The 16514-nt window shown below is 26.1% G+C and overlaps 2 protein-coding genes across 7 annotated transcripts in view; one reads left to right on the top strand and one right to left on the bottom strand.

The window, feature by feature from the left end:
* LOC117174057 (tubulin polyglutamylase TTLL4-like) overlaps positions 1-16514 on the top strand; it is a 754936-nt gene that overhangs the window by 250424 nt on the left and 487998 nt on the right. The gene's annotated exons all lie outside the window — the stretch shown is intronic.
* Positions 2973-16514, bottom strand: part of LOC117175405 (cholinesterase 1-like) — a 31540-nt gene continuing 17998 nt past the window's right edge. Inside the window, exons 2-6 of the mRNA XM_033365115.1 lie at positions 6881-7220; positions 6454-6810; positions 3708-3871; positions 3332-3528; positions 2973-3144 (exon numbers count right to left, since the gene is read on the bottom strand). Coding sequence (XP_033221006.1) covers positions 2973-3144; positions 3332-3528; positions 3708-3871; positions 6454-6810; positions 6881-7220 — 1230 coding nt within the window. The remainder of the gene's footprint in view (positions 3145-3331; positions 3529-3707; positions 3872-6453; positions 6811-6880; positions 7221-16514) is intronic.

The raw sequence follows: 16514 nt of genomic DNA, 5'->3' as shown, positions 1-16514 counted from the left end.
CCTCTCTTTTAATATTCCTTTCTATTCGTCTGTAAATTGTTACATTAAATATGGGTCATAGGAAGAATTAAAAACTAGAGTAGGCGCCATGTGTTTACAAAAAATGGTTTCGTTGCCTATCAATATGTTAATTAGGTCGTTCATATCTCTTTCCATACTGTCCTTCTCCTACCTTTTCGCCTACTTTCCACACCCATAATTCCCCTCCCTTCCCCGAAAATCCCTCCTCTTATTCCCCCTCTCTTTCTTCGCTACCGTTCGTTTCGCTCTCCCTACATCCCATCACTTGACTTTCTCCTACTTCCCCATCCATACGCACCAATACCCACTCTCTCTTACCTAAAATTCCCTTTTTTCGCTTCTCTCCTTAAAAATCCATTGTTCCCGCGAACAGCACTCTTTCTATTTTCCACCACTCACTTCCCCTACTTTTCCTTCCCGCACCTCTTCTACTTTCCATCTCCACCTCTCACTACCCCTTCTTCCACACCCATACTCATCCACACTTCCCTACTACATTCTTCTTTATTTTCTCTAATACCTTTCCCTTTATTTTTCCTACTACCCCTCCTCTTCTCGCACTATCCTCAATTTCTTTTGCTATTTCATTTTTTTTGTTTGAAAATTATTAAGTTACAAACTCCCCCTTCTTTCGACTAATTCCCTTCCCCTATTTGCCCCTTATCTACTTTCGTTCTTTTTTTCGCTCATACCCTTCCCTTCCTTTTCTTCTATCTCCCTTTTTTCATTAATTCTACTTCCTCTCTCCTATTTTTTCTTAATTTTCCTCGCCGCGTTTCTCTCACTTCCAACACCCCTCACTTCCCCTAACCATATCTCTCCTTGCTTTCCCTCCCCTTACTTTTTCGCCAATATAACCTAAAATTATTTTAAAGTTTTGAATCTTCTTTGAAATCAAATTTTTCTATTTTGGCCTAAAACTCTGATTTTCTGTGAAAAACGTGTTTCAATTTATAAATATTGTTCCTTTATCTTATAAAATTATAGAGACATTTTTAATTTTTGAAATTATTTTTTACTAAGAATAGCAATTTCCGATGTAAAACGCCAACATAACCTAAAATTGTTTGAAAGTTTTGCATCTTCTTTGAAATCTAATTTTTTCTATTTCGGCCTAAAACTCCGGCTTTCTGTAAAAAAAACGTGAAGCTGTTAAAAAATTGAAAATCTTGTGAGAAAAAAAATGTTCATCTTCAAAATGTAATATTTTTCTATTAAAAATACTAATTTGCATAAAAAATCTAACATAACCTACAATTGCTCAAAAATTGTAAATCTTTTTTTATATCTATTCCGACTTCCGATAAAAAAAACGTGATTATAACCTAAAATTGTTAAGAAATCTTCTTTGAAATCCAATATTTTTAAAATTAAAAGTATACCGATTTCCAGTATAAAACGCCAACAAAACAAAAAAATATGAATTAAATAATTCTGAACACAAACAACTAAAAGAACACTACCAAAAATTGTTCTAATTTATAAATCTTGTTCCTTAATCTTATAAAATGAAAGAAACATTTAAAATCTATGAAATTATTTTTTCCTAAGAATACTTCTTTCCGATGTAACACGCCATCACCACCTAAAATTGTTTAAAAGTTGTGAATCTCCTTTGAAATCAAATTTTTTTAATTTTGGCTTAAAACCCCGATTTTCGGTAAAAGCGTGAACTTGATCTAAAGTTGCTGAAAATTGCAAATTTTGTGTGAAAAAATTGTTTATTTTTAAAATCTAATAATTTTGTTTTAAAAATACTCATTTAGACGAAAAAATTAACACACCATAACAAAATGCTAACATAACCCAAAATTGTTAAAAAATTATAGATCTTTTTTTTAATGTATTCCGATTTTAGATAAATAAACTTGATTATAACCTAAAATTGTTAATAACTTTTCTGAAATCCAATATTTTTTATTAAATGTACCGATTTCCGGTATAAAACACCACCAAAAACAAAAATTGTGAATTAAATGATTCTGGACGCAAAAAACTAAGAGAACACTACCAAAAATTCTTCAAATCTATAAATATTGCTGATTAACCTTATATAATTGTCGAAACGTTTGAAATCTTCTTTGAAATGATTTTTCACTAAGAATACCGATTTCCGGTTTAAAACGCCCACACAATCTAAAATTGTTTAAAAAATTGAATATCTTGCTTCAATTTTTCATTTCTAAAAAACTAATAAGTTTTTATTTAAAGTACCAGCTTGAGGTGTAAAACGCTAAAATACTGATTTACAGAGAAAAGTTTCATAACATAAAACATGTGTAATATTTGAAATAACTTATCAGATAATTTGAAAGTTTTAATTTATAGAACCGTGCAAGAATATTAAAATGCACAAAATTTTATCAATTCACAGAAGGTTTTGTATTATTTTTCTTGAATTAAAATGGATTATTTATAGATTTAATAATCGAAATTTCAAGTGTATAATACATAAAAAATAAATCTAAACCCAATAATTCATTAAAATTTCATTACTTTTACAAATTTTACCATTTTTTCAACATTTTTAGTACCAAAAATTGGATGTTTATTCCATACGAATTAATAAAATAAAGTTATAAAAATGATTTTAGATCATTAAAACAGATAGACTTTCTATTTTCAATATTTTGCAAACTCTTTTTAAATCCTGATATTGTAAATTGTATTTTTGGTTCAAGATTTTTGGGTAAATGAGTTTGAATCACAAAGATTTTTTTTAATATTTTGTAATACAAAATATATTTTTTGCATAGAATATTTTTTTTAATTAAGTATAAGTAATGAAAGGATCTTTCGAATTTATTTTGTTAGACTGTAACAGACTACCCTTTTTATTCCAAATATGTAATTTAAATTTACAACAGTATTAATATTTTTAACAAATTTCTTAATATTTTAAATGAAAATAAACTAAATAATTTGGGAAAACGAAGTGCAGATGTCTATAATCAGACGGGAAAATTCTTTTTCCAAAAATCCATGTCTTCAGCAAAATAACGATGTTGCAGAGTCACAGCTGGATTATTATTGTTACTAAGATCACCAATTTGAAGAAAACTTTTCTCTTTAGAGTATGGTTGCCAGAGATCCTGATCAGAGAGTAACTTAGAAGTTGGTTTACTGAAAAGAAATGTAAATTTTTTTTCGATTAAGAAATATGAACTATATAAAAAAATTCCAGAATATTTTGATGCTATTATTTATTTACCCATTTATTGCAAATGACGTCCATAAATCAACCATCAGACTTATCATTTTTTGATCTACTTTTTTGGTATTATTCAAAGACACAAAAGGAAAAAGATACATAACTTCTTCACTATGGGTAACACCAATATTTCCTTTCAAGCCATAATTGAGAGAAACCAAACTTTCATCAGCACGATAACCAAATGAATATGCGTAGAAGGGATTTTTCATCACGGTTGCCATATTTTCTAATAAAATGTATTCTGGGTATTTAAATCGACTGTCGCTTGCAAATTTGGTAAAAGATTTCAAAAGCTGTGAAAAGAGCAAAAAAAAAGAAAAAAATTAAATGAAATATATCTGCAAAATAGGATGGGTTACACTCAGAAAAACATTTATTTGGATAAAATCCTATCTTTGATATAGGGTCAAACAATTATTTGTTTCATTAAAAAAAAAAAAACTTTTTCTGTGATAATATGAAATGTACAAACTTTGTTTTTATTTTCGAGAACGGGGTTTTTAAAGTAATAGCTATTAACAATATTTCTCATCTTGGGTAGATTTTCAGATTTATGGAAAGATTGTATAGTAGTAGTCATATATTGGTCCAATGCTTTTTTTATTGCCGCGTCATCTGCTGGTTTTAAGTAAAAATCTGAAAAGCGAAGAATTTCTAATTAAAGGCGGTTGATTAAAATATTGCTAAATATTAAATAGCTATTTTATCTTAATAATTTTTTTAAAATGAAATGAGCTAAGGCAGTTGTCGTGCCAAAAGACAGATATCTGAAAAAAATCGTTTTTCTATGATTTTCAGAATTGAAATATGATAACTGATGTTATTTCAAATCAAAAACATTATTTTGTATGAAAAATGTTAAAATTCACAAAAAATCATTAATTTTTACCATGTTTTTTACAATTAAATTTTTGTGGCAGTCGCTTCTTACTCATTTTTGAAAAATGATTGCATTTTGATAAATGACTATTTAATTATTTTAAAAATTGGAAACAATAGAGTTCTAGAGAAGGTTTTCCGGGCAAAAATAAACCGTCATTTATTAAAATGTAATCGTTTTTCATGAATTGGTAAGACGCGAGGTCAGAAAAAATTCAATTACAAAAAGTATGGTTAAAATTAATATTTTAATTTGTGAATTCTAACATTTTTTATACAAATAATGTTTTATATTTGACTCGAATCAAAACAATTTAAGTTTTAACATAAAAACTGATAAAATGAAAATGTTTTTTTTACAAAATTTTCAGGATCAAACGCTTTTAATTTTCAATTATTTAAATCTTTAAGATTGGATTTTAAAATTCTTTAAATTAAACATGTCCGCTTAAAAATAAAAATCCAAAATGAAAAATTTTTGTGGTAAAAGATTTTCTAATTACGCATTGTAAACTTAAATATATCATCATTGAAAAAATACTACCTCAACTATTTTTTTTAACTGTAAAAATCAAACTTGGACAGATTTTTTTTCTAAAATTTGGGAGAATTTCCGATAAAAAAATTAATTCACTTTCATTTTCCTGTTTTTCCCGATCTCAAAAACTTCCCGGAAAACTTGGAAAACAAGCAAATGATCGGGAATTTGTGGAGTCCGGGAAAAACCGGAAAATAACAGTGAATTTATCTTTTGACCGAGAATTTTATCAATATTTAGAAGAAAAATCTTTTCAAGTTCAATTTTAAAAGTGAAAAAAATATTATAATTAGCTGAATTTTTATGTTTTTAAATTATTACATCATTCAGTTTACAGTGCGTAATTCGAAAATCTTCTACTTTAAAAATTTTCCATTTTAGATTTTTATTTTTAATGTAAAGAATTTTTAAATGCAGTCTTAAAGGCTTAAGCAATTACAAGTTAAAAACCTTTGAAGTTGAAAATTTGTGATAAAAAACATTTGCATTATATTAACTATAAATATAAATAAAGTGTTTAAAAAATGAATCTATGCTTTAGGAATCAAAAGGTAACAATAATTGATTTGACAAAACGATTCGAAATCCGTTCAAAATAACAAATTGTCAGATTTCAACGTTCAAAATTAAACTGTTTCAATTCGAAAGTCTTAGTCATTAAAAAAATGCAAACGTCCGATTTAAACTTTACAAAATATTTTTAACTTAAAAATAACTTCATAATAATGTATTTGTAATTAAAGGATTTCGTTAAATTAAAAATAATGTCTCAGTCTAAAATATTCAGTTTTTAATCCATTCAATTTCAAATTTTTCAAATAAGAAAAAGAATAACTATTTAATAGTTTCAAATATTTGACAGTTCATTGAGGACAAATGATTTAAAACCAAATATTTAAAAGCATACGATTTAAAGCTGAATTGTTTGACATAGAAAGCCTTGAATCATTAAAATTTCGAAGAGCTTTTAAATTTTGAACGTCACAATTTTGATTAATTTTTGTTAATATTTAATTTTTAAGTGAAATTGTTGCATTGGTGTTTAAATAACAATTGGATACTTATTAATTTTAGAAAAATTTGAGTAATTTTAAGAGGTATTTAGAGGTTTCGAAAAGATTCAAAATTAATTTAAAACTCGAAGTGGTTTCAAATATATTTGAAAAGATTTACAAAATTATAAACAGGATCTGAAAGATTTTCAGAATTTTTTTTTAATTTGCAGGATTTTCTAAAAATTGTGGAAAAAATTCCATTCATTTTCAAAATATTAAGAAGTTCTAAAAAATTTTGAAAATAGTTTTAATTTTCAATAGATGAAAAAAAATGTTTAGATTTCTCCAGATTTTGAAATAAAACTTAGAAGCTTTTCAAGGATGTTTATTTTATTAAAAATATTTTTTTTAACTTTCTAGCTTACAATTGGTCCTTTAATTTAGAACAGTAATAATGATAACGTGGATTTATATTTTTGGAACTGAATTTGAATCTTTGAAATCTGTAATTTTATAAAAGTTAAAAATTCGAAATTTTGCTTTTTATCTGCATTTCATTAAAAATTGTTCACTTGAAAAGTGTTCTCACGTAACTTCAATTTTACGTGTGAATTATTGAGAATTTGAGAAAAAAAATTAATTAAAAACCTTTTAAACTTCAATTTTAAATGATTAAAAATTTAGCATTTCCACTTTGAGTGCTTTAATTTTTAGTTTATTTTCTATTACATTAAATAGAAAAATGTTTATCTTTATAGTTTAAACTTTTAAATGTTATTAATAGTGAAAAATTCGTAATAACTTACTAAGAGTAGTTGACAATCCATCGTCAACACATGTGCCACTCATGGAAGGGACATCTTTCATTTTCTTTTTTTTAATTAAATTTATCGGACTATCACTCAAGAAAGCATTTTTTGATTTTATTTCGTCTGTAGGGATCCATATCAATTTGGAGAAATCATACAAATCGTCGACAAATGTACTTACTAAGGAATCAACACTTTTTCCTCGTAAACATTTCAGAAGGATTTTAGAACTTCCCGCAGGACATCCAACAGTTTCGGCAAGTTTATCTATGTGGGGTTTAAATTCGTTTCTATTCCGATATGCCCATCCAGTAAATGCGGTGCCACTTTCGATAATATATTGGTTAAATAATCCTTCATAAAGTGAAAGAAATTTGTAGCTAAAAATTAATTTGGATTATTTTTAATTAAATGCAATAATTACCTTGAGATAAATCCGAAAGTGCGTGAAGGTTGACGCAAGCTCCAGCTGAACTTTGTCCAAAAAGTGTCACTCTGTTTCGATCGCCACCAAAAAGTTGGATGTTTTCTTTAACCCATTTAAGAGCAAGTGCTTGATCTTTCAATCCCATGTTTCCTGGCACTATTGAATCCCCTGTAGTGAAAAAACCAAGAACTCCTAATCGATAATTCATAGAAACAAGTATCACATCCTGATCCAAAAGGTAATTTGGTCCATAGATGGTAGAATCGCTACTTCCCACGTAAAAACCTCCTCCAAAAATCCATACCATTACTGGTAATAATTTTTGTTTCGTAGAGCCCTAGTCAAAATTAAAAATTCCGAAATTAAGAATTCCGAAATTAAGTGTCTAGGTAGATCAGGTTGCATAAGTTTTTTAATTAAATTTCTCTAAAAAAAAAGATCTCACTTCGCTCTTGAGAAGATCTTTTTTCCGAAAAGATTAATTTTTAAATTCAATAAAAAAATTATTGAGCGAACTGAGATCTTTTTTCAGAAAAATTTTATTTTAAATTGAACAAATATATTTTCCTTTGGGTCAGAAATGGCGTTAAGTATTTTCTGTTATTTGAACAGTTAGCTTGATCGACAGTTTTTATTACTATTTTTAAAAAGATCTTCTCACTTCGCTCAAGAGAAGTGAAGTGAGAAGATATTTTTTCAAAAACATTTAATTTCAAAATTTAGAAAAAAATTATTGAGCCAAGTGAGACGATCTTTTTGTAGAAAAATTTAATTTTAAAATTACAAAAAAAAATTTATTTTCCATCGGGCGAAAAATGGCGTTAAGTATTTTGTGTTATTTGAAGAGTTAACTTGATCGATCATTTTAATTCTATTTCTAAAAAGATCTTCTCACTTCGCTCATGAGAAGCGAAGTTAGATCTTTTTTCAGAAAAAAATTAATTTAAAAATGAAAAAAAACAACTTATTTTCCATCTGGTGAGAAATGGCTTTAAATATTTTCTATTATTTGAAGAGTGAACTTGATCGATACTTTTAATTACTATTTTTAAAAAGACCTTCTCACTTCGTTCGTGAGAAGGTAAGTGAGATCTTTTTTCAGAAAAATTTTATTTAAAAATTTAAAACAAAATTGTTTTCCTTCTGGTCGTAATTCAATTCAGTTATTTAATTTGAAAATTCTAGTATTTCGTTAAAAAGTCATCATTTTTTGTTGGAAATTCAGCTGCTTTTTAGGAATTCATAATTTTGAATTAAAAAAATCATCTTTATTTGTGCAGAAAATTGATCTTTTTTAGTTGAAAATTAGCTTATTTTAAAAAATTCAACTATTTAGTTAAAAAATCCGCTATTTTGCTTCAAATTTCATTATTTTTTTGAAAATTAAAATATTTTATAAAAAAATCTTTTTCTTGCTTTAAAAATCAATTATATCGTTGAAAATCAATTTGTTTGTCGAAGATTCATCTATTTGCTTAAGAAGTCTACTATTTTGTTTAAAATTTAATTCTTATATTAAAAATTCAGCCTCTTCTAAAAAATTATATTTTTGTTTAAAAAAATCAACTATATAGTTCAAAATTCAACTATCATATCAAAAATATGAAATACTACGATAATAATCATTGTGTAAAAAATTAATCATCTTGGCTTAGAAATTCAACCACTTGGTTGAAAATGCAACAGTTTTTGATTGTATGTTAATATTTTTTGGTTAAAAATTACAACATTTTCTTGAAAATGCAACTATTTCATTAAAGGTTTTACTATTTTGTTAAAAATTTAATTATTTTTTGCATGTTCAACCTTTTGGGTTAAAAATTCAACTGTCTTCCAAAAAATGCATAGTTTTTATTTGAAAAATCAACTATATGGTTAAAAGTATAACTATTTAAATAAAAATTGAAGAATTGGGATGAAAATTAACTTTTTGGGTAATTTTTTTTTGTGTCTTAAAAGTCAACTGTTTTGTAGAAATTTCGTTTTTTGGCTTGCAAATTCAAATTTGGTTGATTGAAAATGCAACTATCATATGAAAATATTTTAAAACCATGATAACTATTATATTCAACTATTATAATAGTAATTAAAAATTTAATCCTTTGGTTGATAATGCAGCTGTTTTTCGTTGCAAATTAATCTTTTTTGTTTAATAATTCGACCATTTTCTCACAAAATTAACAATTTCATTAAAAATTCCACTTTTTTGTTTTAAATTTAATTATTTCGTTGAAAAGAAACGTTTGTGGTTGAAAATTTCACATTCTTCTAAAAAACGGCGTATTTTGGCTTACAAAATCAACTATGTAGTTGAAAGTTGAAATATTGAGTTAAAAATTAACCAATTTGGTTACACTTAACTTATTTGTTGAAAATTAATTTTGTCAGTCTTAAATCTCAACTGTTCTTTTTGGCTTGCAATTTCAACTATAGTTGGTTGAAAATGCAACTGTGGTAGGTTGAAGTTTAATCTTCTTTGTTTGAAATTTCGACAATTTTCATGAATATGAAAAATTTTATTAATAAGTCCACTATTTTGTTTACAATTTAATTATTTTGTTAAAAATGTAATTGTCTTCCAAAGAAGTATTCTTTTTTTCTTGATTGAAAAATCTTTTTTTGTTTTAAAAATTCAATAATATCATTGCAGATTCGTCTTCTGTATTTAAAAATTTATCTATTTTGGTAGAAATTTAATCATTTTTGATCAAACGCAATATTTTGTTTGAAAATTCTTTTTTTTTGCAAACCAGTTTTTTCAACTGCTAATTTAACTACTTCATTTTTGGTTAAGTAAGTAGAATATTAAAATAAAACATTGTACTAAATTTATAAAGACTTCGATTTCGAAAAAATTATATCAGCATTTTAATTTTTTTATCCAGATTTGTCGACAGCTTAAATAGGAAGTTTTCCTTTTTTAGTTTAAAATTCCACTATTTCGTGGAAAATGCATGTACACTTTGTTAAAAAATCGTAGATTTTAGTAGAAGATTCAAATTATTGGTTGAAAATTGATATATTTGGTAAAAATTAATTTCTCTGGGGTTTTAGTTAAAGATTTTAGTTGATCATTTTAGTTGAAAATTTACTTTAACTATTCCATTTTTTGGTTGGAAATTTACCTATTTTAGTTAAAGATTAATCAACATAGTTGAAAATTCATCACTTTGATTGAAAATGTAACTACTTTGTTGAAAATTGTTCGTTTTTTGTTGTTAACATTTTTTTAAAGCGAAAATTTAACTATTCCATTTATTGTTAAAAATTGATATTTTAAAATTTTAAATTCATCTATTTGGTTGAAAATTGGTCTTTTTAGTTCATAATTCAACTATTTCGTTGAAAATTTGTTTCTTTTTTGTTAAAAAATTTATTTTACTAACTGAAAATTTAAGTATTTTGTTTTTGGTAGAAAATTTATCCTTTTAGTTAAAATTTCAAGTATTTGGTTAAAAACTAAATTTTTCTAGTTGAAGATTTATAATTTTAGTTGAAAATTCACTTGAACAATTCCATTTTTTTCAAATTTACCTTTTTTGATAGAAATGTAATCTTTTTCGTTAAAAAATTTTCTGTTTTGTAAAAAATTTAACTATTTTTTTTTAAAGAATTCATTTCTTTAGTTGAAAAATAATTTTTAATTAAAAATTCGTTTATATATATATATATATATATATATATATATATAATTCACCTTTTGGTCTAAAAGTTCGTTTCTTTTTTGGTTCAAAATTTATTTTACCACCTAAAAATTTATGTATTTGGTTAAAAATTAAATTTTTTTAGTTGAAGATTTATAATTCATGTGAAGAATCCATGAAAATAATAATAAAAATGTACCGATAAAATTTGGATAACCACCATAAAATGTTCCTATTGCAGTCAGAAAAAATTTTCCTTTTTCCTTTCTTATTTTTCTTTCCTCTTTATTATTTTCGCCCAAAGAGATAACGAATTTTTTTCTTTTCTTTTTTAGTGGAAAAAAGGCAACATTTTTTTCAGATTGCAATGGGAACATTATGGTGGTTTTTTAAATCTGGTCGTTATATTCTTGGTTTTATTTTCAGGAATTCTTAACATTAACTTGATTATTGGACGTTAAAAAGATTTTAAATTTTATTTTAATCTCATTTCAATTTCTTAAATTTAAAATTTTACTTTTCTAACTGCAAATTAATTTATTCTAGTTCTGGTTTTGAATTTTATCTTTTTTTGGTTGGAAATTTATACATTTTATTGAAACTGTATCTTTTTTGGCAGAAAATTAATCTTTCCTGTTAAAAATCCAACTAAATATTTGGTTCAAAGTTCATATTTTTCTTTGAAGATTCATCATTTTAGTTAAAAATTCATTTCTCATGTTAAAAATCTATCTTTTTGACTTGAAAAGTCAACTGAATGTGTTTAAAATTGATTTTGAATCAAAATTTTTTGTGCAATAATATTACTAATCTTTTAGGCGTATGGTTGGTTTTATATTGTAGATATTGATATTCTAGCAACCCTGAATAAGGTGCTGCTTAATGCAAAATTCAAATAATGTAATTATTATTAATAAGGATAGAAAATAAGATTTTTTAAATCTAAATTCAAAATGCTTACCTTGGGCGACGAATTAAATATTAAAACGGGAGTGTATATATTTAAATAAAGGCAATCCTCACTCCCAATTACTTTTTTGCCTTGTAACTGAGGACAAATGTTTCCCAATTTATTAGCAAGACGCGTTCCCTTCCATTTTTTAGCTGGCAGAGGGATGTCGAATCTAAATATAAAAAATGTATACTTGTTGATGTATTATAAAATTTTATATTTATTAATGTTGAAATTTACCTTAAGTTTTTAGTCGGAGCCTTTCCGTATGGAACTCCGAGAAAAGCTGAAATTTTTCTATTGTTTCTTGTTTCTGAAGTAATTCCTTTAAGTATTCCTTGTGGTAGTTGTACCAAAGGTTCGGTGTTTGACGAAAAATTTGGTGCAAAGTTTATTATAAATAATAAAACTAACAATGGTGTATACATCATGATTTTGTTGCTTCTTAAATTTTTGTCAATAAGATAAAAAATTCTGCAAGTCGATTCGTTTTTTTAATTTCACATCAAGACAGCCCTAATAAAGAGAATTATTATTAATAGAATTGAGGATAAATGATAAAAAGGAACAATGCGTATCGATTGCTCCATGCTCCTTAAATTTTAATCCGCGAGATTTCACTGATTTTTAGTGAAAAATCTTACTAATTTCAATCAGTAAAAATTCTCACTGGTTTGATTCAGTGACCCATTTATCATTGATTCAAATTTAGAGAGCGCAATATGGAAGGAAGTTCTGGTAAGTTCGTATCAATAATCAGATTTAAGTTTCTCTTTAGAAAGAATCAAGCCCGTTTTTATTGATTTTGATTTTCTCAGGGTAGCCGAAAAACTTAATTTAAAAAATTCCCTGAGTGTTCCCTGGCAAATTTTTTATTTTTCCCGACTATTATAATATTAATGGCCAAAAATTTGATCGTGTAACATTTTTAACATAGAATCTTTTCGAAAAGGACTTTTTAGTCATAAAAGGTGAATTTTCTATGCAAAAGAACGAATCATCAACAAAAAAGTTAAATCTTCAATAAAAAATATGAACCTGTAACAAAATAATTAAATTGTCAACAAAATAGTTAATTTTTTAACCAATTGGTTGAATTTTTAACCAACGAAGAATAATTTTGAACCAAATGTCCAAATTTTACAAAATAAAAAGGATTAAACTTAAAAGCTGAATTTTAAACAATATAATTAAATTTTATAGAAGTCAGTTGAATTATTTAAAAAAATCAATTGAAAAGGATTAATTTTTTCCCAAATAGACGAATGTTCAACAAAGCAGTTGTTTTTTAATCAGATACTTGTGTTTTCTACCTAAAAAGATGAATTTTTAAACAAAAAGTTATTTTTCCATCAAGAAAAATGAATACTTAACAAAATTGTTGAATTTTCAACAACAAAAATTAATGTTTAAGCAAACAGTTGCATTTACCAAACAAAGAGTTTAATTTTCAAGAAAATAATTGAATTTTTTAGATGACAGTTGAATTTTAAAAATAAATAGTTGAATGTTTTAGAAAAGATTTGCTTTTAAACCCCGCAAGATGAATTTTCAACAAAGAAAAAATTCATTTGTAAGCAAACAGTTGCATTTAAAGTTTTAAAAACGAAGATAAATTCCTAACAAAAGATACAACAGTTATATTTTGAAAAAAAAAAAGATTAGATTGCAACCACAAGGGATGCTTTTTAAAACCAAAAAGACAAGCTTTCAATCAAGAAGATCAATTTTCAAACAAAAAGAAAGAATGTTTAATCTAATACTTAGATTTCTAACTCAAAAAGAAAAACTTTCACCAAAATATAAAAGTTCAATTTACAGTAAAAAATGGATTTTTAAACGTTTTTCAACGAGATTCAAATTTTCAACCGAAGATGTGAATTTGCATGTAATATGTCGAATTTTTTAACCAAAAAGACGAAGAATTAGTAAATAAAGATTTTTCTGTCAAAAAAGGAAAAAAGTACATCCAAATAGTCACATTTAAAAATAAATAACAAAAAATTTAAAACCAAGAAGATTAGTTTTCAGCCGAAAAAGATCAATTTTCAACTAAAAATAGAATAATTAAATTTTCAGTAAAAAATGCATGTTGGATTAAAAAAGAATTAAATTTTCACAAATTAGTTTAATTTTTTATCTAAAGAGATAAACCTAAAAAAAATTGTTACAAACAAACAAATTGATGAATTTTCAACTAAAATTATGAATCTTCAACAAAAACTGGATTTTTTAACAAGGTGATTCAACCTTCAACCAAGCAGTTCAATATTCCACCAAAAAATCAACGAATAATGTAATTATAAATGTGTCGACTAAAAAATATTTTAATTTTTAAGAAAAAACAGTTCGAATATTCAACTAAAAAATATGATTTGTTAAGATAGTAGTTTAATCCTTAATCCAAGAAGAAGAATTCTTAAACAAACTATTATATTTTGAGAGAAAAAAATATATATATATATTAACAGATGAATTTTTAAACCAAAAGACAAATTTTCCAAAAATTAGTTAAATTTTCAACCGAAAAATATGAATATTTCATTTTTCCTGACTATTAATATTGATAGACGAGAAATTTAATATTTTAACATTTTTCACATACACTCTTTCCCATACAGAAATCGAAACAGGGATCATACAATAATTTAGAAAACCTAGCTCTGGAATAATTCGCCATATGACATACAGTTTAAAATTTTAGGCTTTACCCTGCAAACATCTTGTTTTTATATTTAATTCTATTGATAATCATCAGTGTTATTTGAAACAACCCCTGGATTATTTCTCATCCACCCCTTTAATATTAGCAAATAATAATAAATATATTTTTTAATATAACATTTCTGTGAGTAATGGATTAAAATATTTCGTTTGGACAATCAATAATAATACAACTGATTTGTTGTTAACGATTAAACTTATCCTTATATTAATAAACCCCTGTTATGCAAAACATACCCTTCAGAAAGTTGTTATGTTTTGTGTTGCAAGCAATTTTAATGATCATACATATAACACAACTGTTTAGAGAATTTTCATTTATGTGCAGGCACGTACGTATTTCTATTGAGAATTGCACACACAGACACATACACATATTGTTGCTTCAACCCTCATTGCTGAAGGCTTTCGGCTCACAGTTTATCTTCTACGCAATAAAAAATAAATGTACCAAAAATAATTAAAAGAAAAAACTAAATGTTGACTGTTAACGAGCTGAATATGTGATATGATATAAGCATTATCAATTTTTCGTTTGCAATAAGCATCCAGAGGTGACTGTTGTCACCTCCAACGCTCGTGACCGCTCGTAATTATATAGCTTCAAAATCATCGCAGGAGGTTTCAACCATCGTATTAAATTATTTGAATTAACTTATAACATTCTAATCTCATCAGTTACTTGACTTAATCCGTGGCTCTGATGTATAACTGGGTTTACCCGAGTAAAAGTTTAATAAAAACACTGAAATAAATTGGTGGCTCAGTTGGTTAGACGCTCGGCCTTAGAGGTCCGGGGTTCGATCCCTGAGCCGGTATCTCTGGAAATTTTTCTATGTAACTTTACTGAGGTTCTGGTGGTTCGGAAGCCACCTTAAGCTGTAGAGGTCCACCCATCGTTTACTTGATTGCAACCCAGTCCGTCAATGATGGAGTTAACACCAGGCTTTGTCCAATATTTCGGAGCACACTGCTCTCATCAGATCACTTGATTGTATTATAAAAATGCGCCCGTGACTGATGATATATACCGGGACAGCCCCGTGTTAAATAATCAAAGTAAAATTCAATTCTAACCAAAAATGCCTTCGACATGTTGGGCAGTAACCATCTTAAGCCTGTGACAAAAATCAATTGTTTAAACAATTAATTTTTATAATAATAACTGCGCGTATATCAGATTGCCAGCTTATTAAGTGTATAACGATTTGTGTACGGGCAGACATGTCTATAAGCCGAAAGGAAAGAATATTTGTTCAGTTAAAAATTTGATTATTTTTTCTATTGGGTAAAGTATAACTAGATAAAATGATAATAATCGATCTGTTAAATATAATATCGTTATTGTCAACAAAGTTTAATTCGGAAAAACTCATCATTCAGCCTTAAAAAATAACACGTGAGGAAGTACTGCGTGCCTTAAAAGTCGAATAATATTGTTTTTTTTCAACTAATCTTTGATTATTAGAAAAAAACTTAAGAATGAATTGTATCTTGCTTATTTGTGTCGGAGTATGTGTGCGCAATTTTCAATGGAAATATGTGCGTGCTTGACGATAAACAAAAATTCTTTAAATAACTTAGAATTTCTTAATATTTACTTACCCGAACTTGATGACATATTACATGGAGCAGTCAGTAGGGTAATTGGTACAATGATTAGTCAATTACATGGTGACCTCTGGACCGCCAAACTGGGAAATGACCAGGAATTTTATGAGATCGTGAAAAACCGGTAAATGGCAGTGAATTTATTTTTTGACCAGGAATTTGACAAATTTTTAGAAAAGAATCCTTAAGCTTGATTCTAGCAGTTTTTTTAAACAATTAGTTGAAATGTCACTTATTTCAATTTTTGATAAAAAAAATGTTTGGTTGCTCGACTGTGAATATAAATTATAATGATTTTAAAAATTTATTTGTTCACGAAAGATTTACAAGTGAATAATGATAAAATTGATTTTACAAGACAATTAGCTGTCAGTTCAAACTTTAAGAATTTCTCGATTTTAACGTTAAAAATTAAACCTTTTTAATTGAAAATTCTTAGTAGTTAAAGAAATGTGAACGCCCGGTTGAAACTTTGTAAAATATTTTAAACTTTAAAATAACTTTAAAATAATATGTTCGTCATTATTATCTATCAATTATTAGTTAATTTATTTTGAGTAATTTATTGATTTTTTATTATTAATTATGTCCAAATTTATTAAATTAAAAATATTGTCTCAGTGTAATGTTTGAGAATTGGAAATTTTTAAATTAAGAAACAGATCTATTGCTGAATATTTAGAAATATTTGACTTACGAT

The sequence above is a fragment of the Belonocnema kinseyi genome, chromosome 6 (genome assembly GCF_010883055.1).
Source record: "Belonocnema kinseyi isolate 2016_QV_RU_SX_M_011 chromosome 6, B_treatae_v1, whole genome shotgun sequence".
NCBI classification, from domain to species: domain Eukaryota; kingdom Metazoa; phylum Arthropoda; class Insecta; order Hymenoptera; family Cynipidae; genus Belonocnema; species Belonocnema kinseyi.
The sequence above is the reverse complement of the archived record's forward strand: the minus strand, read 5'-3'. Positions and strand labels throughout refer to the sequence as shown.